General features: G+C 37.6%; 1 protein-coding gene across 1 annotated transcript in view; it reads left to right on the top strand.

The window, feature by feature from the left end:
* Window positions 1-22,091, top strand: part of TRUB1 (TruB pseudouridine synthase family member 1) — a 38,600-nt gene extending 16,509 nt beyond the window's left edge. Inside the window, exons 4-8 of the mRNA XM_090278656.1 lie at window positions 5,453-5,534; window positions 16,565-16,637; window positions 17,907-18,046; window positions 20,455-20,511; window positions 21,260-22,091. Of these exons, the coding sequence (XP_090134782.1) occupies window positions 5,453-5,534; window positions 16,565-16,637; window positions 17,907-18,046; window positions 20,455-20,511; window positions 21,260-21,519 (612 nt within the window). The 3' untranslated portion in view covers window positions 21,520-22,091. The remainder of the gene's footprint in view (window positions 1-5,452; window positions 5,535-16,564; window positions 16,638-17,906; window positions 18,047-20,454; window positions 20,512-21,259) is intronic.
* Window positions 22,092-22,310: the final 219 nt, after the last annotated feature.

Consider the following 22,310-nt stretch of genomic DNA (forward strand, 5'->3'; position numbering starts at 1 on the left):
TGTTGTAATGAATTCATTAATAGAATTCACAATTTCCAGATACACATCATGGAACATAAACAACTCTAAAACCTTGTCCTGTAGAATTTTGGCCAGCGAAAAATACTTTAGACCCCATAAAATAAAATGGTGGGGTTGTGCATATAAATTCCCATGTCTTTTTTCTTTCATCCCATAACTTCTTGGTGGGGAGGCTTTGCTTCAGCTGAAGGCTTAACTCTCTGGGTAAATTTTTCTAGGTAGTTTGTGGATTATTGAACATAATTGGAAGATAAGTATTGCCAGGTGCCAAGACAAGGGAAAGCTAGAAATCAGGTATGACTTAGATCAGTGATTTTCACCCGGTGTGCCACAGATTTTTTTAAAACATGCAATGCCTATTTAGTCAGGGGCACTGACCTCTTTTCCCTTAGATTGTCAAAAAAAATAAATAAATAAAGACAACAGCCAGCACAACAATAGCTGTCTGGTATGAATGAATCAAAATTATACCTATTTTTTTAATGCTAGATCAGCAAAAAGTATATTTCTTTTGGTGTGCCGCAGAATGTTAGTAGTTAATGTGTGCCATGAGGTGAAAAGGGTTGAAAATCACTGACTTAGATCAATAATTCACAAAGTATGGTCCAGGGACTCCAGAGGCCTTTTTAGGGGGTCTTTTGAAGTCAGAACTATTGTCATCACTTTGCTGTTTTACTTGTAATCTCATAAGTCCTCAGCGGAGTTTTTCAGAAGTTACCTGATGAGCAGTGATGTCGTGGCTGTGATGGCTGAAGTAATGTGTATGTGTATTAGCGTTTTAACATTTTTCAGTTTTAATTTGTAATACAGTAAATGCTGACAGAATCCACGCGAAAAATAAATTGTGTCAGAGTTTCTCAATAACTTTCAAGTGTTGACTGGGATCCTGAAACCACAGTGTATGTGAACTGCTGGTTTAGGTATTATTTTCCTTAACTAGAATCCAGCGGGTAGCCAGATTCAGCGTAACCACAGAACCTAGAATGACTTGCAACTTGCCAGGTACAATCCGGATGTCCAAAACTATGAGGAAGTATGAAGAACTGCACACATAGGAACTTCTCCAGCATGTAAGAAACACAGTAGAACAATGCAAAATCCAAGGTAACAGAGCTTATAATGTGAGAAGATAAGGAACAATGTATAAAGTACCTGGGAAATAGTGAACATCTGTAGGTAATCACATGCCAAGCAGTATGACATGAGAGCTCAGTATGATAAACCACTGGGAGTAGACATTATTATCTGTTATCATCATCATACTGTTCCCCTCTGTAGGTTACCTTTATTGATATCTTATCCTGCTACACTGTAACTTTCTCGAGGCAGAGGACTCCTTAGTATATATCTTTGTATCTCTCAAAAGCATGTAGGAGAATATTTTGTATATTCATAGTTGTTAAGAAACATGATTGATTGAGCAAAATAGAACCAGAGGCATGTAAATAAGGAACAGACTGACAGTGACCAGAGGGGAGGGAGGAGGGGGAAAAGGAGGGAAAGGGGAAGGGCCTAGTCAAGGAACTAGTATAAATGACACGTGGACAGGGACAACGGGGTGGGGACTGACTGGGGGAGAGGTGGGAGGTGGGCGGGGCAGGAGAGAGCAATGGCGAAAATGGAACAATGGTAATAGGAAAACAATAAAAATAATAAAACACTAAAAAAAAGGAAACATGATTGAATGAATATATAATGTGCATTTGATATCCCCAGGGAACACAGTTTTTGCTGAGTTAGATCTGACACTTGTTTTTGACTAACTTTTGGCATCTGAATCCAAAAATGACCCAGTTTTTCTCTATCACATCAACTTCTTAAGGTACAGGATACCCCCTTCTCCCCAAAATCATACAAAATGTACATACAAAGGAAAATAAAGAAAAAATTGCTTGAATAGACTGTTTATTTGGAGTTATTTTATTCATATAAAGGCTATATATTGTTACTGTCAGTCAAATTGTGTACAAGTATAAAGTTCTGCTAACAAACATACATATTAAGGTATTTTATCTTTTCAAATGACAGGCTAGAAAATGCCAAAATAAGATACTTGAAACAGTCTCCTTCAGTTGGCAAAGCTTTAACAAATTGCTTCATGAGACCCTGTTTTACGTGCCGAGGTGGGAATATAATGTTCTTTCTGTCAACTAGTGGTTCATGTAGAATGTTTGGATCACCAGGTTTGAGGTCAGATCTTGGAGGCCAATTCGACTCCACCCAATGCTTCTCACGAGCTCTGCTGTCCCACATACACAGAAAACAGGGCTACTTGGTGTATCTGCATTGCTGACCAAGAAGGAAGTAGGCCATTTTAAGGTCAACACAGATGATCCAATTGTGCTTGTGATATTGCAACAGATCATTACTCTCTTTATGTCTTCATATTCTTCATGAAAACAAACTGAATGGCCAATTGGGACTGCACCAGATAAATTGCCATTGTGGAGAAGGATACACTTCAAGCTCCACTTTGAGCTATTGATGAACAGTTGCCATTCAGTCGCATTATAGATTGGAATTCCCAATTCCTCCATTAAATCATGTATGTTGTGGCAATACACAAAGCCACCATCACTTTGAAAGTACTACAGAAATGCACTTGATCAAAAGTAGGATGCCGTCGCTCCTTTTTAAGCAAGTTTTTCTCGTGCAGTCTTGATGCTAGGAGTTCTGAACCCTCTTTGGATAGTTCCAAATCTCGTGCCAAATCATTCAACTCATGTTGATCAAATCTCTTAGGAACTGAGTCATCTTCAATTTCAAAATCTTCATCATTGCTGTCACTTAGTTCTTCACCATACTCCTGATTTTTGAAAGAGGGTAGTTCAATGAAAACTGGCACTGGGATTTCAGCTGAATGAGGCACTGGGTGTATAGCTGATGGTAGACTAGGATACTCTATTTTACATTTATTTTTCTTGTTATATCCTGATGTTTTCACTATACAAAAGCAACAGTCACTTGAATGATCTCTGGGCTCTAGCCAAAGCATAGGTATACCAAATGACAATTTATCACATGTTCCCTTTGTCCACATTTATAAACTCTTGACACACTGCTTGCACACCTTGTGAAGGGCCCAAGACTTATCTTGATCACCACGTTTTACATTAAAATACGCAAAATAGACTTGTCTGACAAATGCGCTGATGTTTGTCCTTTGACTGGGAATGGTGAAACTGCCACGGATAGAACAAAACGAATCAGGGTTATTTAGGCACTTATGAGAAATAGCAGAGGCAGACATGATCTGAAGAAAAGGAAATAAGTATGTATATAAATAAAAAAATAAATTCTGCCAACTCCTTGTATACAGACAAGAACTCCGACTACATTTCGGAATACAATTCACTATATAGAGCAATACACAACCTCTCACCACACTGTCTCATGTGTAACTGAATAGCCTAGACAAGTATGAACCTGCTGCTGGTCTCCAAGGTCATCCCCCTCCTCTCCCCGCTTGAGGGAAGTTGGCTCTCAGCCAGTAGGAGAGCACTAGAGCTTCCCTTGATCCAGGCTCGATCCAGCCTGGAGTGGTCACATTAAGACAAGCTGTACAGAAAAAAAATTGATGTGGTAGAAGAAAACTAGCTGCAATTTTGAAATCAGCATGCCTGTTTAAGTCTAAAACAGCTGAAAAATCGAACTCAACAGGAATTATGTTAAAAATTGTTCCCCTGTTTATTAAGGCCTTCATTCTCTTTTGTAAGAAACTTGTACTGAGCGCCTACTCTTAGCTATGCTGCAGGGCTGAGTGAGCGAGTGGGAGATGGGATGGATTAACAGGGCAGCTTTGAAAGAGGTTTGAGCCTTAGAGAAGAGAGGGGGCTCAAGGCCAGGGAAGTACCGTGTGCTAAGGCGTAGGACCCCGATAGTCCAGAGACGAATGAGCATGGCTTGCAAACTGGGAAAGGTTCCTGGTTAAAACTTGTTCCGTAGCAGAATAGCACAAATATCAGGACACACTGTACTTCATGGCTGCCTTGCGCTTCTCTCATGCAACTGACAGATTATTAAGACAAAAATCAGAGCATGGTTGCTTCACGGTTTCTTATGGGAACTCGCTGTAACCAGATGAGTCCCTATGCACTGTTATTGTGAATCACTACTTTTTAAAAAAAAATATAGTATCATTAATAGTATTGCTTTTTTATTGCTTACCAGGGCCAAGTACTGTTGTTCTAAACTCTGCTTCTTTTCAAGAGGTACTGTTATTATCTCCAGTTTAAGATAAAGAAAAGGCTCCAGCAGCAAAGACTAACCTGCTTTGCCAGCTGTGGAGTGAGATGCAAACCTCTGAGTCTGTGCTCCTGCCCCACCCCCCGACCCCGTGTGCAGCCCGCCCGGTGGTCTGCTTCAGCACAGTGGGCTGTTCCACAGACGGCAATGGTGGGGTGTTCCAGGCGCTGAAACGGGATGTTTGGTTACAGAAACGAATTTTTGTCATTACCAATGAAACGTTTTAGAAGTTAATTGAAATGTATTGGAACATTCCCTTCTGTATTGTGTTTTTTTAAAAAAATATCTGAGCTATATAATAGAAGGTGATTCCCTAAAAGGGCACTGAAGCTGATATCAAACGTATGCTTCCTTATGAGAATTTGAAGTTTTAATTTTTTTATTGCATTTTTGTCTCTCGTCCCGTTACTAGCACAAAAAAATGAGCTTGTCATTAAACTGTATTTGAGCTTCCTCTTTTAAAAATTGCTCACATAGCTGCAGATGATGTTCAGTGGGAATTATGTTCCTTCCATTTTTCATCGTATTTCATGTGATGCTCCACTTGAAATTGAATTTGACCAAATGAGAGGAGTATGAAGGATATGTAGTACAGTGTGCCCGGAAATGGGGAGTAAAACAAACGCCAGTTAACTAAGAATGATCTAATTCTCCACTTATGAATAATGATTATTACTTAGGAGTGACTTTTGCCTTCAGAGAATTACATATTTAGCCTTCGTTTAAATGTGTAATCAAGTTACAAAGATTAGTCTTAGTATTTCATAAAAGAAATAGTAAATTGATTTGTTTTAAAATCAGCTTTAATTGTATGTGCGGTAAAATGGTTGAATCTTGTGGTGGCCACGTAGGGAGCTTATTACACCATCCTCTCTACCCATAAGTTTATAGGAGAATTTTCTTTCAAAATAACAACTGGTTTTAGAAATCTGTTAGCCAGTAACAGTGTGTGTATAAGCCACAGTTACCTTTGTCATCTTGGCTGGAGTGGGAGATTTGTGAATGTTTTCCAGTTCACACATGTGATTCCCACATATCAAAAACTAACTGAACATATGCTATTTACTATTTTTGCCTTTGTATCAAGCTGATAGTATTAGTAAAATTCTGTGTGACTTTCAAGACATGCATGGTGGCTCTTCTTCACCTTATGGCCTGTGTTTCTCCCTTGTTGCTCTTCCTCTAGAGGTACGTTGCTGTTGGAGAGCTGGGGAAAGCTACCGACACTCTGGATTCTACTGGGAAAGTCACGGAAGAGAAGCCTTACGGTATGAAGTGCATCCAGACTACTCCTTTGTAACATTTAGAAAATGATTCTCTCAATTTGGAATTCTCTAACCTCATATGACTAGTGATTTTAGTTTCAGTACATTTTTTACTTTAGTAAGATCATAATGATTTATTATGTTTATTTGGTACGAGTTTGTTATTGAAAGATTTATTATAATTGCCTCTTTTCCTATAGTCAATTTTTATTATGTTCAGAATGCTTCCAAATAATTCCCTTTCCAAAAAAACATTTGTAGCTAGGATTTAGGACATTTTTTCTAGTTTATGAGAAACAGAGAAACTCGCTTGTTAGATTTTACCATGTCTTACAATTGTTTATTCATTTTAGAATTACTTCTTAGCTGTTGCAATAAATGTACCAGGTTTAGTGCTTTAAAACTAATCATATTTCTTTGCTCTTGGAGTACATAAAAGGTATGGCAAAGGGAAAGCTATTTCTCTGGAAATAAAGCAGAACCTTAATTTTCTGCTACGCCTTTTATTTATTTATTTATTACTATTTTAAGAAAGGATAGATAAATGAAATGGTTTCCTAGCAACTCTCCCAGTGCTTATGCTCTTTATAATGCAGCAGTTTTGTACAGTCAGTTCACCTACATTATTATGTCATCAATTGTGAATTATATGTAGGCCTTTTTTTTTCATCTGTTTAATATTATCACTATTTTTTCTTTTTAAAAAATTACATTTTATTGATTATGCTATTACAGTTGTCTTTATTTTTCCCCCTTTGTCTCCCTCCACCCAGCACTCCACTCCCCCCACAGGGAATCCCCCCCACCGTTGTTCATGTTCGTGGGTTATGCTCTGAGCTCTTTGGCTGCTCCATCTATCCTGTACTTACATGCCCATGGCTGTTCTGTAACTGCCTATCTGTACTTCTTAACCCCCTCCCGTCTGGCAACCATCAAATGTTCTGCATATCCATGATTCTATCAATGTTCTTGTTTGCTTAGTTTGCTTTTTAGATTCAGTTGTTGATAGATACGCATTTTTTGCCAATTTATTGTTCATAGTTTTAATCTTTTTCTTAAGTCCCTTTAACATTTCATGTAATAATGGCTTGGTGATGAGGAACTCCTTTAGTTTTTTCTTGTCTGGAAAGCTCTTCATCTGCCCTTTGATTCTAAACGATAGCTTTGCTGGGTAGAGCAATCTTGGCTGTTGGTCCCTGCTTTTCATGACTTTGAATATGTCTTGCCAATCCCTTTTAGCCTGCAAAGTTTCTTTTGAGAAATCAGTTGACAGTCTGTGGGAACTCTCTTGTAGGTAATTAAGTTCTTTTCTCTTGCTGCTTTTAAGATTCTGTCTTTAACCTTTGGCATTTTAATTATGACATGTCTTGGAGTGGGCCTCTTTGTATCCATCTTGTTTGGGACTCTGTGTGTCCTGGACTTGTATGTCTATTTTTTTCACTAAATTAGGGAAGTTTTCTTCAACTGTTTTTTCAAATAGATTTCCAATTTCTTGCTCTTTTACTGGCACCCCTATGATGCAAATATTGGACTGCTCGAAGTTGTGCTAGAGGCTGCTTACACTATCCTCGTTTTTTTTTTTTTTTTAATTCTTTTTTCTTCTTGTTCTGATTGGTTGTTTTTTGCTTCCTTATGTTCCAAATCAATGATTTGATTCTCAGTTTCATCCACTCTACTATGTTTTCCCTATAAATTGTTTTTTGTTTCAGTTAGTGTATCCTTTGTTTCTGACTGGATCTTTTTTATGCTCTTGAGGTCCTCACTAAGTTCCTTGAGCATTCTTATAACCAGTATTTTAAACTCTGCATCTGATAGATTGCTTATATCCATTGCTTTTAGCTTTTTTTCTGGAGTTTTGATCTGCTCATTCATTTGGGCCATGTTTCTTTATCTTCTCATTTTGGCAGCCTCCCTGTGTTTGTTTCTGTGTATTAGGTAGAGCTGCTTTGACTCTGTGTCTTGGCCATGTGGCCTAATGTAATAGGTGTCCTGTAGGGTCCAGTGGCACAGCCTCCTCTATCACCCAAGCTAGGTACTGAGGTGCACCCTTTGTGTGGGTTGAATACACCCTCCTCTTGTAGTTGAGCCTTGGTTGCTGTTGGCTGATCAAGGGGAGAGATTTACACAGGCCAGTCAGCTGCAAAGACTGGCTATCACCACTGACCCCCCAACCTCCACCTTCCGTGGAGGATCAGCTGTGCAGGGGCAGGATAGTGGTGCTCCAACATGGTCTGTAGCTGTCCACTGTGTGTACTGGCCCTCGAGTTTTCCAAGTGGTGCAAGCCAAGGTCAGCCTACACCTGTGTTTTGCCTGGGACACCCTGCCTGAGCTATAAAGCAATCTGAGATGGCTGTTACTGGTGTTGGGCTTGAAGATTCCCAGGTGAAGCCAAGCGGGGAATCTTAGCTGGATGCTGCTAGTGCTGGGCCTGGGGCTCACTGAGGCCAGCTGTTGCTTGTTTGAGAGGATTTAGGAAGTTGTGAAGCAGGAGCCAAGACCAGCCATTCATATGGAAAAGCAGCCTGGTTGTGCTGTAAGTTGGGGGGGACGGAGTCTCTGGGGGTCTCCAAGGCAGGTCAACAGTGTTAGCCAAGCTGATGGAGACTCAGGTATGATACCAGCTTACTGGCTCTGTCGTGGGGAGGGTTTAGAAAAGGGACAATGGCCTCTGCTTGCTTTGATACCAGACACTTCCGTTCCTTCCTGTGTACCACTGGTGCCTTTCAGGCTGTTAGCCAGGTGCTGGAGCTCAGAGGGAGTGAGTCTGAGCAGGTGAGTCCATGTGTGGGTTCTTGAAGAGGAACTGCTCAGGGGTCCAGCAGTTTCTTTCACTGACTCAGTCCCAACTGGTTTTTGCAGCCAGAAGTTGTGGGGACTTACCTTCCTGGCACTAGAACCGTGGACGCGGGTCTGGTGTGGGGCTGGGACTCCTTGCTCCTGAGATATGCCTCCCAAAGTTTTACCCACCACATGTCGGTGTGCAATCAGCCTGTTTCACATCTGCATCCTTCCTACTAGTCTGGATGAATGTGGTTTATTTAATTCCGTAGTTGTCAGACTTCTATTTAACTCAATTTCATAGTTGTCACACTTTGAGTCAACTCAATTTCTGATGGTTCTGAGTCATGGTCGTTCTATATTTTAGTTGTAATTTTGATGTGGTTGTGCGAAGAGGCTAGCCTTGTCTGCCTACGCCACCATCTTGACCTGAAGTGCCCAATATTATCACTTCTTAATTTAGCTATAGGCAGCCCAACATCTGGCTTTCCTATGCTTTTGTGTTGAGTCTCCTCATTATACATTTCATATTGCCCCAGTACTGAGACCAGCCTTTTCCTTGTTCACAGTAGCTTCACGTGACCTGTTAATATTTATTTATATGTAGTTTTATTATCTTACTTGATTAATTGAACAACATAATCAGTAGAGAAATCACTGATTTATTTTGAGTCATTTAAAAAATAAACGTTGACTTATTCTTGATATTACTTTTTATTAGGAGATACATAGCAGACCCTCACTTAATGGAAACTCAACATAATCTTCAACCAGAAGGTCTATAAGAGTAAAAAGGCATAGGGCAATAGGAGAATATCACATATCCAGAGTATACTGAAGTGTGCGATGTCAGTACTTACACAATTAGAAAAACGGTGAAGAAGTCAAGTTGGTGCAATTTGTTGATCAGATGGGGTAGTGAGGGAGAGGAAGTTGTCAACCATGACCCAAATTTGGGTTTTAAAGCTGATTCCATGATGGTCCAGTTTATTGAGTAGGGGATTCTAGAAGGGGATCAAGGTAATGAAAATACTGAAGCTTACCCTTCCTCCCTGTCCTTAAGCCTTTTGAAATAAAAAAAAAAACCTACTCTTTGTTATAAAACGTGTAGCCTTATCTGCTTGTCTTAAAGAAAACATTATTTGTTAAAAATCATCTCATTAAAATGTTGGAAGAAATCATGGGGAAACTAACTTTCTTTAGGCCTTAAAAGAGGAGAGCTCCCTACAATTTATTGAATAGTATTTGTAGTTCCAGAAAATGGGAGGTCAGATAGTTTTACTGAGTGATGTGATTTTTCTGTTTGATAGCAGTAAATCAGCAAATGTTTATTATTTGTTAAAGCTGCTGTAGCAGGTGCCAACGGGAAGAGAAGTAAGCATGAACCCAGCCTGTGTCCTTAAGGAACTTCAGTCTGATGGAGAGCGAGGACCTAGGTTCTCAACTCTCTGAGACTAAAGCTGAGACCTATAACTAATATTTTGTAATGTCTTCTTTTCTATCCCGAAGTAAAATTCAAAGATATTCTGACCTACCTACATGTTTTTAAAAAATATAAATGGAATATAAAGAAGAAATAGAAGTAATTTATAATAAAAATGGTACATCAGTATGTAAATGCACAGATATTATAATACTGAAAGTCTTAATGAAGCAGTGAGATGTTCACACTTATTCATAAATCATTGTAAATATCATGAGTACAAATGCAGACTGATATGAGGTGTGTTGTATGACTCAGTACTGGAAAATTCAGTATATGAAAAACAGTACAAAAAACACTGTTTTTAAATGGAAAATGGGGTTAGGTTCTAGCTTCAGGTGATTATTAACAGGCTTTCACCCACATAAATATCTGGCAGACACCCAGAAGTCATGTAGCATACAGGACAATTCATTGTGCTATATACCACCTGCAAATCACAGGTATCTAGCATAACCTGTTAAATCATTGTAACAATAAAAAATGCAGTTCTTCATTGACCTGTGCAGTAAATGGCAGATGAATGCTCTTAAGTCATTTTTGTTCTATCAAAAAATACTATCATTAGCCATTGTTTTAGGTAGCAGAAGTTAGCTCAGAGAAGTAAGAAAATGAGTCTCTGGCTCAGTGGAATCAAAGGTCCAACCATATTAATAGGTCCTTCCCTTTATTCTCTTTCATAACACCTTCTGTTATTCCTAAGTAATGTTTTCCACCATTTATTAATGTACATCTGCATGTTAATCCCTGGGCTGTGGAGCTGAGACCATGTCTCTTTCAGTCCTCACTGTAGTGTGTTTTTTTTTCTTTTTAATTATTTATTTGTTTGTTTGTTTGTTCATTTCTTTATTTTATTTTTAGAGAGAGGGGAAAGGAGAAAGAGAAGGAGAGAAACATCACTGTGCGGTTGCCTCTCACTCGTGCCCCCAACTGGGGACCTGACGTACAATCTAGTCATGTGCCCTGACTGGGAATTGAACCAGCGACACTTGGCTCGCAGGCCGACGCTCAATCCACTGAGCCACAGCAGCCAGGGCTCCTCACTGTAGTTTTGGTTTCTAGAACAGTGTGTGGCATATAGAATGAGACATTTACTCTATGACTAAGTAAGACGGGCAATAAAAGCATTCACAAAAATGACTGCTGGTGACTCCCAGGAAAGGCAGTGTCTTCCTGCCTGCTGCTGCACTTCCCTCATTCACATGTGTGAAGTATGAAGATATTAGGTCTTAGGTACAATTGCTAGTGTCTTTCAGGGCACCTGTCTTCATTGTGTCCATCTGCCCTCCGCTGAGCTCAGGACGCTAGGACCATGACCTCCCAGGCTGCCTCAGATGTGGCCCCGGCTTCTGGGAAGGCCTAACTGCTCCGGAGATGGGAATAGATTTTCTACCTCTCTTGTGGCTCTTATAGTGGGAGGCAAAAAATGAAAAAGGAAAGGGGGGTCTTTCCTGCTAACTCTATTCTAAAACACCCTTAGTCCCAAGATAGGGGATCACCAAGGTCTTCTCAAATGGGTGTTGTGAATATTAATGGCAGTGGCTCCTCTTGGGCTCTCGTCTGGCTTCCCATGCTCATTGGAGGAAGTTGAAGAATTGAATTGAATCTCAAATTGTGATTTGAACAAACAGGGAACACTGTGGGAGGCTCATGTGTAGATGGGTATCTGTTATTTTATGGTGCCTTTTGTTTGTATTTAAACTTTTTATTGTGAACTACATATTACACAAATAAAGAAGTGAAGAAAACATACATTTACAGCTCAGTGAACTGTCCCAAAGCAAACATCCACACAACTACCATCTAGTCAAGAAAGGGAAGATTCCTAGAAGCCCCTCTGATGCCCCTCATTCCAGTCACTGCTCCAGAGGTTACGATTCTAACTTCCAACGATGAGGTGATAGTTCTAAAACCATAGTGTAGTTTAGCCTGTTTTTGAAGTTGGTGTAAATGAAGTTAAACAATATATATTGGTGTCTAGATTCTTCCACAGGCACAATTCATCTGTTCATCTATGTGAGATTCATCTACTTTGTTATATGTATCAGTATTTTGACCTTTTATTATTGCTGTGTATTATGCCATTGTGCGAATGTACCATATTATGTAAATATATATATATTCACACACACACTATTGTTGATAGCCTACATTTGGGTTGACTCTGGTTAGGAGCTTTATGAGTAAGAGCTGCTCTGTGTATTTTGTATGTCTTTTGGTAGATACATGAACTCATTTCTCTTGGATATAGTATACCCAGGTGTAATTGCTGAGTCACAGCATAAGTATATATTTTACTGCACTAGAAATCCGTAGCTTTTAAAGTGTTTGTATAACTTCTTTCTTTCTTTCTTTTTTTTTTTTTTTGCATTTCCACCAGGAATAGATATATGTTCTACTTGCATCCTTGGCAATTCATGGTATTAACAGTTTTTAAAATTTTGGCCATTCTGGTAAATGCATAGAGTTTTTTTCATTGTGGTTTTAATTTTACTATTAATGAAATTCGGTACTTTATTACATGATTGTTGTTTTTTTGGCTCCTTAGCTATCTTGTGTATTGTCCAGGTTTCTTGCTCATTTTTTTTGGTTTTCAGTTTTTTTCTTTTCCTATTCAGTTGCCTTTTTTTCCCCCTAAAAATATTGTTTTGGATAAAAGATCTTAATGTACTCTGGATATGTGCTCTTCTTTTGGTTATTATGTGTTGAGGAAATTTTCTTCTACTCTGTGGCTTGTCTTTTACCTATTTTGATTGTGTCTTTTAGAAAAAAGAAGTTTTTACTTTTAATTTTGTCTAATTTATCCAGCCCTTGGCTACAAAGCAAACACCATATAGGCATGAGTTTGTTTGGAATCTCTTTTGTTACATTGTCTATTTGTCCTTGTGCTAAGACCAAACTGTTTTAATTGCTGTAGTTCTAGAATAAGTCTTGGTATCTGAAAGAACAAGTCTTCCCACTTTATTTCTACAGGTTTTTTTTTTTCTGTAAGTTTTATGAAAGTAAGGCTGATGCCTTCTATACCTAATTTGCTGCTGTTGGTTTTTTATTTTTATCATGAGCAGTCGTTGAATTTTATCAAATATTTATTCTTTAGCTATTTATTTTTCTCCTTATTTAAATATTAAACTAACTTAACATTTCTGGAATGAGCCCAGATTGATTATGATATGTTATCCTTTATATAAATTGTTGGGATTTAGTTCGCTAATATTTAGTTCAGGACATTTGCATCTTTGTTTGTGAGTGAAGATTATACTGTAATTTTTCTTTCTCCTAATGTCTTTGACTGTCCTTGACTGGTTTTGATATCAAGGTATGCTGACTTCATAGAGTGAGTCAGGGTATATTCTCTGTGTTTTATATTCTTTGGAAGAATTTGTGACAGATCGGCATTATTTTCTTCTTCTAATGTATGGTAGATTTTACTAGTAGATATCTGGAGTTCTTTTTCTTAGAAAGCTTTTTTAATCATGAGTTGGATTCTTTACTATAGAACTTAATTTTTTTTTTATCTTGTGTCATTCTAGATAATTTTTCATTTTATCTAAATTTTCAAGCTTACTGGTATAAAGCTGTTTATAATAATATTTTATGACTTCTTTTTAGTTTGAAATACTATCAAACTTAGGAGAAAAGTTGCAAAAATAGAGCCATATTTTTGTAAGTTTTAGTATACAGGTCTTTAACCTCTTGTGATACTTATAATGGCACACTCTGATGCTGTTATAATTGGATTTAAAATTTTTTTATTTCTGATAAGTTCATTTCTAGTAGATAGAAATAGAGTTGATTATTGTGTATTGGTCTTTTGTCTTTGAACCTTGCTAAACTCACTTATTAACTCTAGTCCCTTTGGTGTCGATTTCTTGTTAGGGTGGAGTACATTTGTTTTCCAGGTCTAGATTAGCACTACTTCTGAAACAGGGCTTTTCTAAGGTCTCTGCTGAATGCCTTGTGTGTTCATCAGAGTTTCCTCATTCCAGATGGTTGGAACTGAAACATCTTTCAGCCTTGTGGGAGCTTTGGTACCAGTTCTTTGGGTAATTTTGTGGCAGCTCACTATATATATGTACAGCTTGGAATTTAGCCAAGTCTCAACCGGAGCCCTATAGCATCTGTGTGGTTCTCCCCAATTCCAGCTGCTGCTGCTGCTTCCCTCAAGTCTGATTTCTGTTCGGTGAGATCACAGGCTTTGTTGGGGATTCCCCGCCCTGCACCACAGTTCAGAAAGCACTTCCAAGCAAAAGCAAGTGATTGTGCGCTTCGCCCTGTTTCTGTCCCTTCTCTCAGGGATTACAGCGTTTGCTGCCTGTAGTCTAATGTTTGAAAACGGTTGTTTATTTTATATTTTTCCAACTTAACAGCTGCTCATTGCGACAGAGCTTGCCCGGTAACAGTTACTCTGTCATGGTTGAGTATTGTTTTTAACTCCATCATATTGTTTTTACTTCATAGTTCAGTTAAGTACTAATTATCGTGTGAGTTCACTGGAAGAGCCAATAAATTTTAAGCAAATAATAATGTGTAACATGACCTTGTATAAATTAATTTTTTTAGAATGACTTTATGAAATTAATTTGAAATGAATACTATCACACTGATGATTTATTAAATCACTAAACAAAAAATAATTACCCAAATCCTATGGCACTTGTATCATGCCTCTTTTATGAGTTGTACTTCTTTGGGCTAGTTATATGGTATACTTGCTTTGGAGATTTATTTTCCATGTCTATTTAAATCCTTTGGAGGTGGAGTCTTTATTCTTATGTCATAGGGACAATTATTATTTGGATTGAGCTAATAGCATGTTATAGATATAGCCAGCATGCTTACTACATACTCATGTAGTGGTGAATATAATTTTTATTGATAACATTTATTACATTTACTTTTATTGTTAAATAACTTCCTGCATAGGCTTTTTGTTTGGTGATTCAATTATTAGATGAATGATTGGCCTGGGTCACTTTGAATGCCCTTTAGACCTTGAGATCTGTTATCCCACAGCAAGTGAAATGCAGCAAGACTGCCTTGAGTGCCACTGCTATTGTGGACGTTATATAAGAAGAAAAGCTGTCTTTACCTTTAAGGAGCTTAGAATTTCATTGTAATCGTTCAAAGTTGTGTATGATGATTAATTGCAGAATGAACAGCACACCCCACAAATGCCTGAGACGTTAAATCAGAGAAGGAGTCACCGGGGCAGACGTAGAATGTGGGAGCGCACAGCTTGCCGTCCTGCGTGGGGAAGATCAGTGCAGAGAGCCCTCGGGGCAGGACAGAGGCGCAGGGCAGGGAGGGGTGTCGGCGAAGAGGCCCGCTGAGCAGCAGAACGCTGTTTTGCCTTACTTTTAAAATGTGTTACTAAGTTAAGAACTCTTGCAATTTTATCAACTGTGGCATTTCTTTTAGCTATTGCCAGGATGGTGTCTAGATTTGGAACTTTAGCATAACTAAGGTGCCACCGGTAATTTATGTTTTAATGTTATAGTGGAATGAAATTTTTCATGAAGAAAATCTCCATCCGTATCATGAGTTTATATCTGTTTGAAAAACAGTGTGAACATAATAGCCTTGTGAGATCTGCCTTTTTGGAGCAGCTAGGTGTTGGAGAAATTCTTTTCAGTTCTGTAGCTCTTCTCTGTTTGATTCTGTAGTGGATTCTGGTCTTTTGTTCCTTTTTAGCTTGTAAGGATCAAGGTCACAGTGAGGTTAAGGCTGTCTTGCTGTGTTGGTATTGAAATCTGGACACAGTATTCCCTGCTGTCTTTTTAAATTTTTATTCTGGTGTTAGAACAGTAATGAAAGCACATTATTTCTTGTTAATATTGTTCAAATGAAGTCAAATATGTACATATCAGAAAAAAAGTTTAAATAAATTCCCTACAAAGTGAAAAAGAAGCACCTAATACCTACATTAACTATTACCTAAGTTATAGAATATTTCTATAGTTTGTTACTGAATATGAAATATGTATAGTTATCTGTAAGTATGAAAAATCCCAAATATCAAATTTCAGTGTGTTATAGTTTTCAGTTGCAGAAAATTATAGAACTATACATTAGCATTGCATAATTTTATTTCAAAGAGTGTCATATCAGCTGAAAATGACTTATGTGACAGATACTGAAAGCTTTATTTATGTCTTCATTCAGATTTTCTAAAATTATTATTTATAAAATACTAAAACCCTTGCTATGTGTACTCTCTTTTTGCTCTGGCTTATTTTTGAGGCAAAAGTCAGACTTCTGATTGAGAGTGTTCATTTAAAAGAACAGAGAAATTGCAAGAGCAGTGACGGGAGGAAAGGAGACAGATAAATACAGCTTTGCTCAGGGACAGAATTAAATGTGAGTGTGTAAACTTTATACCATACCATAGAACAGTTTTGAAATCTGTTCAGTAAAATTTTAAATGTGTTTAATACTTGATAATCTTCAATACTGCATTAAATTATTTACAATATTTGATGCCTGGAGAAACTTAAAAAAACAACTTGCAGGTTCTAAAGGCCATTAATAAGAACCAACTAAATGCATTGAGATGACTGGATCATTTTTATATGAGACTTTGTCCGCCTGTCATCTCATGAATGTATATTTTATTCATCTTAACAAGACAGAATTTGGCCTGTAAGACATACACTATAGTAAAGGCCTTTGTTGGAAAAATGGGTAATGAATTTTCAGAGCTTCGGTGCTGTGCAAGTAACACGTGTACTTCTGTGGTTGTTTTAGTTTCACTTTTCTGTTCATTTTTGGCAGATAAAATAACACGAGAAGATATTGAAAGCATCTTACAGAAATTTACTGGGAATATAATGCAGGTGCCTCCCCTGTAAGTTAAATTATTGACTTTGAGTAGATGTTCAATTTTATTTTCCAATGGTTAACATCACTTTAAAAGGGTTTTAAATTTGACATAGCACATGATCGAGTAAAGATAAACCTGATGGGACAGGATGCCAGGCTTTCGATGCTGTCTAAGGGGCAGTGATGTCGTGTCCTCAGTCCCTGGATATTGCCACGCCCTGGTATCTGCTCTTCTGTGTTTATCCATTTTTTTTTTTTTTCTCTGATCCCTTCTACAGATATCAGGGCAGTTTGGGAGCAAAAAGATGTCACCTCCCGGAACTGCTGTAAAGAGGCCAGTCCAGTCTGGTGGAGGTGTCAGAATTGTGATTCAGGGTCCAGTTGATCCTTCCTTTCAGGTTCTGAGACCATTCCGTTTGGGCTCAGAATCTTAAGCGTCACAATTCTCTGAATCAGATGAGTTATAACTTGTTAAAACTATAAGGACATTGAGTTGACACTTAATCGTATTTTTCATGCACAATACTATTTCAAGCAAATCACTTTTTAAAAAAATGACTGAATGGCTATATGTTGTATCAGGATAAGTTGTTGACAATTATTTTAGAATTTAGTATTTATTTTTGTATATAAAAATATTGGGGTTTTTTTCAATACTGAAATGGCTGTGGGAAACTTGTTTCTTCATAATTTTGCCTCAGAGGTATAGGTTTAAAAATTATAGCAGAAAATGAATAAACATTATTTTGGATCATTATTGTTAAAATAAACATTTATATTTATTTATAAGAACTCTTAGAATTTTTCTCTGTGATTATTCCAAGGATTTTGTGGTCTAATAAAATTTTATCACATGAAGATAAGATCCATTAAGTAGATTATTTGCTTATTTGCTTTTCAGAAAATTTGGATAACTTTGATATGAAAATGAATATTATTAGAGTGGAAATTATTTCAAGGAAGTATAACAGAGCTCCTCATGACCAGAGAGGCCTTATGCCCTTAACTTAGAATGCGGTCTGCTGAAGACATGAATAGGCCGTCTCCAGGAAGCTGGTTAAAGAATAAAATTGACAAGATTGCTCATTGGATGCTAGATTGAGCTCTATTCACCTCAAAGATATTTAGGAACTGTGTTCCTGACACCATTGTGGAGGAGGTTGAAAGAAATAACTAGTTCAATTTTTAGAAGGCTTTTCCATTTAAAGGGCTGCTAGTCATTCTTTCCATGCTGTAATCTGGAATTATTCTGTCATTTTTTCTTAATTCTTCTCTCCCTCTCTCATCTCGTAAGCTATTCTGCGTTAAAGAAAGATGGACAGAGACTTTCAACTTTGATGAAAAGAGGTGAAGCAGTAGAAGCAAAACCTGCCAGGCCAGTTACTGTTTATAGTCTCTCCCTTCAGAAATTCCAGCCACCATTTTTCACATTAGGTAAGATGGAGAAACTTGAAATCATTTGTGTTTCCAATGGACTTTTATTTTGTATTCGATTACTTGTGTGTAACTTTAATGGATCCCTAGGATATCAGAGAGTTTTAAAAATCAAATTTAAGGAAGGCTAGGATTTGTTAATACCATTTTGACAACACATTTAATGAGAATACAGTAGTCCCTCTCTATATCGTGGTTCACTTATTGCGGCCTCACTGTATTGCAGGATTTTAAAAAATATTATATTTAATTATTTATCGTGGATTTTTCGCTATATCGTGGAATTTTGCGGTACTGTATACATATGTTGTTAAAGTTATGTAGGTTTAAGAGTGTGGAATATGTTTAAGAACATAAGTACTGTTTATAAAAGTGTGGAAAAGGTTAATAAGGGAGTGGGAAAGGTTAATAAGGGACTGGGAACGCTTTATAAGTGTGTGAGAAGGGTTTATAAAGCCGTGAAATATATATAAATATTAAAATAAATGTCAGGTTTCTATTTTACGGATTTTCACCTATCGCAGGGGGGTCTAGAACGTAATACCCGCGATAAGTGAGGGAATACTGTACCTACAGCTGGAGGTTCAGAAATGCCTTTCTAAGTAGGCTATGTTTTTAATATATTGTATTATATTATCTTTCTATGAAGTTATAAGTAACATACCTTGGATCTCAATGGAGAAAAGTAGATAAGGAGTATATATTTTCAAAATTTCATATTTTATTATCTTATGGATATTTGTTCCCCATTTTGGCTTGTATCTGATAGTTTACATTGTTTTAAAATTCATAATAATTTGTCCTCTTAAAACAAAGCATTTTTAGTTTTTTATTTTAGGACAAGAAATCTAGGAGTGGAGGGATTTTTCTCCCAACCTTCTTTGTTACTTGCAAGTTACTGTTAAAGATCAGGAAAATATAGAAATAATGCATAAGGCAGAAATGTATCCTTGGACATGGGCTAAATTTTAATTCAGGTTATCTATTTGAATCCATCCAATAAATTAAAAAAACAAAAATTTTGTTTTGATTGTTTGGAAATTGTATGATCTCCTACTCACAGAATATAGTAGCTAAAGCCCCGAACATATATAAGAGCTATAGTTCTTCTGAGTCCTTAGGCTTCCTTAAATTGATCCTACTCTTAACTTCACGGTGCATACTAAATAGGATTCCTTTAATCTCCCCAATCGTTTTTTCTAAACTTTGTTACTTTGGCATATTATCTAATGCATATTAGGTTCCTCTAGAGTATCATTTTTGTACAATTAAAAAAAGAAGTCACTCATTTTCTTTAGTTTCCTGATTCTAAAATGTTTGACAAATAATGAGAAAAACACCATAAAAAACATGTCGTCCCATTCCATGAAAATGCAGCACCTGGGTTGGCACAGCAGATATTATATATGAAAGTAAGAAGAACTTGAATTTTCCCGATTGCATTTAAGCTGTAAATACTTTATTTTGTTCACTGGAAGTTGTGATAGGCCAAAGAGTTGTCTTTTCACCGAAGTCAAATATAGTGCAAGAACGAAACGTTAGCTCACCTACATTCGATCCTTGTGCTCATTTTCCCCCTCAGCTGGGGCCCCCACCCTTGAGCTAATGGAAAAAAGAATTAAAATCCCCAGGTAGTAAGTTTTGATTAATTTCCTTTATTTGTATGATATGACTAGAAACAGCTGGAATGTAGTCCTTTTGTGTGGAAAGTTAGGATGTCTTCTGGATGAATAAAAATGGTCCAGAGCCGTGCTCTTAACCAATAAAGCTGTGTTATACTTTGTGAAGGAGGTGTTTAGATATGCATTTACTTTTGAAACATTGTGTATTTTTACTTATTTTATGGTTCCTTTAGGAATACATCTAAGAGAACATTTAAGTATGCTGAGCTCTCCATATAAGATATTACCCCAAACGTAATTCCTGTCCCTGAGAAGGTTTTTTATTTTGCTTGTTGTATTTGTTGAGTGTGCAAATCTGGAAATATTTTTAAAAATCTACAGCTCATGATAGCAAAGCTGAGCCCTCTGACCATTTAAAACCTATTAAATGAATAAGGGGTCAAAATCTCAAAGTATTTTTTAAAATCTTCAGCTCATGAGAGCAAAGATGAGATTTCTATTTAAAACCTATTAAGTGAACAAGGCTGAAGTATTGAAGTGGCATGACTTGCCAGTTAATTTAAAATGTGTTCCTGAGTTTCTGTTGTTTGCTTTCTCCACGCTCTGACTGTTCAGTCTCACAAACACATATGCTACGAGATGAATAATTTATGATTTAGCACATAAATATTTTATCACTCGATTGTTTGCATAGAGCATTTTTACATTTGTTTAGAGGCATCATTTCTATGTAAAGTGGGTTTCGGAGGAGGTTAGCAATTTACCATGCGACTGTTAACGTTTCAGATGTTGAATGCGGAGGAGGTTTTTATATCAGAAGCCTGGTCAGTGACATTGGCAAAGGTAAGCCTAAAGATGAATTATGAAGCATTATTTAGAGAGCAATATTCCTTTTTTGATGAGAAGAGGGAGTTTTTTATCTGTCACATCTCTGAGTACTGGCCTTGAGAACTGCAGTCTGTCGGGCTGCCTTCAGCTTCGGGAGGCGTTACAGGTTGATGGCAGCATTACCGGCAGTGGCAGCTGCAGTGAGACGTTTGTAGAGAGGGGAGAGGGGACCAGAAAATGAAGGTGGGAATAACGAATGGGAGGGCCAACAGTTTTTTCAGGTACAAAATATTTACACCAAAGTAGGGATAAGAAGGAAAGGTTCATCCTTCCAAAAGTTATTTTCATTGGTACAAGTCAAATTTTTTAAAAGCTGGGTGCTATAGTCCCGCGAAGAGCCAGAGAGCGGCAGCCCGGGCTCCCGCGTTTGCCGGCACTGGGCAGGCTGGACAGGCCCTGTTACCCCATCCCATCCGCGCAGTGGGAGGAATGGTCCCCTCAGGGGGCTTCTTCATGGGTTACACGGGGAAGGGATGTGTGAGTTCTTTGTAGACTTGGAAGCAGCTTGTAAGGTAAGTCATTAAATTTATTTTGCTATTTCATCATTTTTTAATCTCAAGGCTCTTGGTTCTTATATTGAATTATTATGTGGAGTGATTTTGAGAGGTTTGAATCGAGTTCCTCTGTCATTTGAAAAATGATAAAGTGTGATACACTGAATCGTTTAGCTTACGGATTTTCTCCTCCCCTCTTGTCGCTGTAGAGCTCGCGTCCTGTGCCAACGTCCTGGAACTGACGCGAACCAAACAGGGGCCGTTCACACTCGAAGAGCACGCCCTTCCGGAAGACAGGTGGACAATCGATGACATCGCACAGTCTCTGGAGCGCTGCCCGTCTCTGCTCCCAGCGGAGCTGGCGCTCAAAACACCAAAACCCGAGGAGTCCAACGGACAAGTTTTGAGCTGCGAATCTATAACGCTAAATGAGAAGAAGGGAGAAGATGATGTAACTAAGACATGTTAAGATTGGCGTGGGTCGTTCTTTCTTGATTGACATTTGAACCCTGTGTACACAGCGACAAGCTACCTGCCAAGGACAAATAACGATTTCTTTTTGGGGGCATGAAGAAAAATGCCCATCATTTACAGTTTCTATAATGTACAGTTTTATCTGCTATACATCATAAATAGCCTTGCAGTTGTTCAGTTCTTTACCATACTGTGGAATGTTCTTTTAGGATATTATTATGTTATATTGGGTATGGGAAAATCAACTTTCTGATTTTGTTCTTGCTTCAGAGTCTTCCTGTGAAAAAGCTGAACCCGTTTTCTAATCGAAGAAAAAAAGATATGAACTATGAGTTTCTTTGGCATCACAAAAGTTCATGTAAATTAATGTTACTTTGACTTTATTTTGGCTTTCTGGTGGCTCTATTGTATTGAAATTATTTATGTTTCAAAAGGCTGTTATTTACCTCTTTTTTACGTTTTGGTGAGTTTGTGATTATTAAGAACATTTCTTTGATGAGGCTGCATTTGTTTGGTAATAGCTGTGTTTGTTTAGATCTTGGACACTAATAAACTTTTAATAATAAATATTTGTAATTGAACCAAATTATTGCTGTTAGCACAAATGGGATGTAAGTAAATACAAGACTAAGTTCACCTCTGCCATTAGTGCAGAGGACAGCCCAGTGGCTTATATTTTGGCAGCTATGAGATCTTTTCCTGATATTTTCAACATAGTCGACCACGCTGTACCAAGTTACTAAATAACAACAGTTTAAAAGCGAGCTGAAGAATGTATCTTCAATT

The sequence above is a fragment of the Furipterus horrens genome, unplaced genomic scaffold, assembly GCF_987537825.1.
Source record: "Furipterus horrens unplaced genomic scaffold, mFurHor1.1.pri manual_scaffold_5, whole genome shotgun sequence".
In the NCBI taxonomy this organism is placed as follows: Eukaryota; Metazoa; Chordata; class Mammalia; order Chiroptera; family Furipteridae; genus Furipterus; species Furipterus horrens.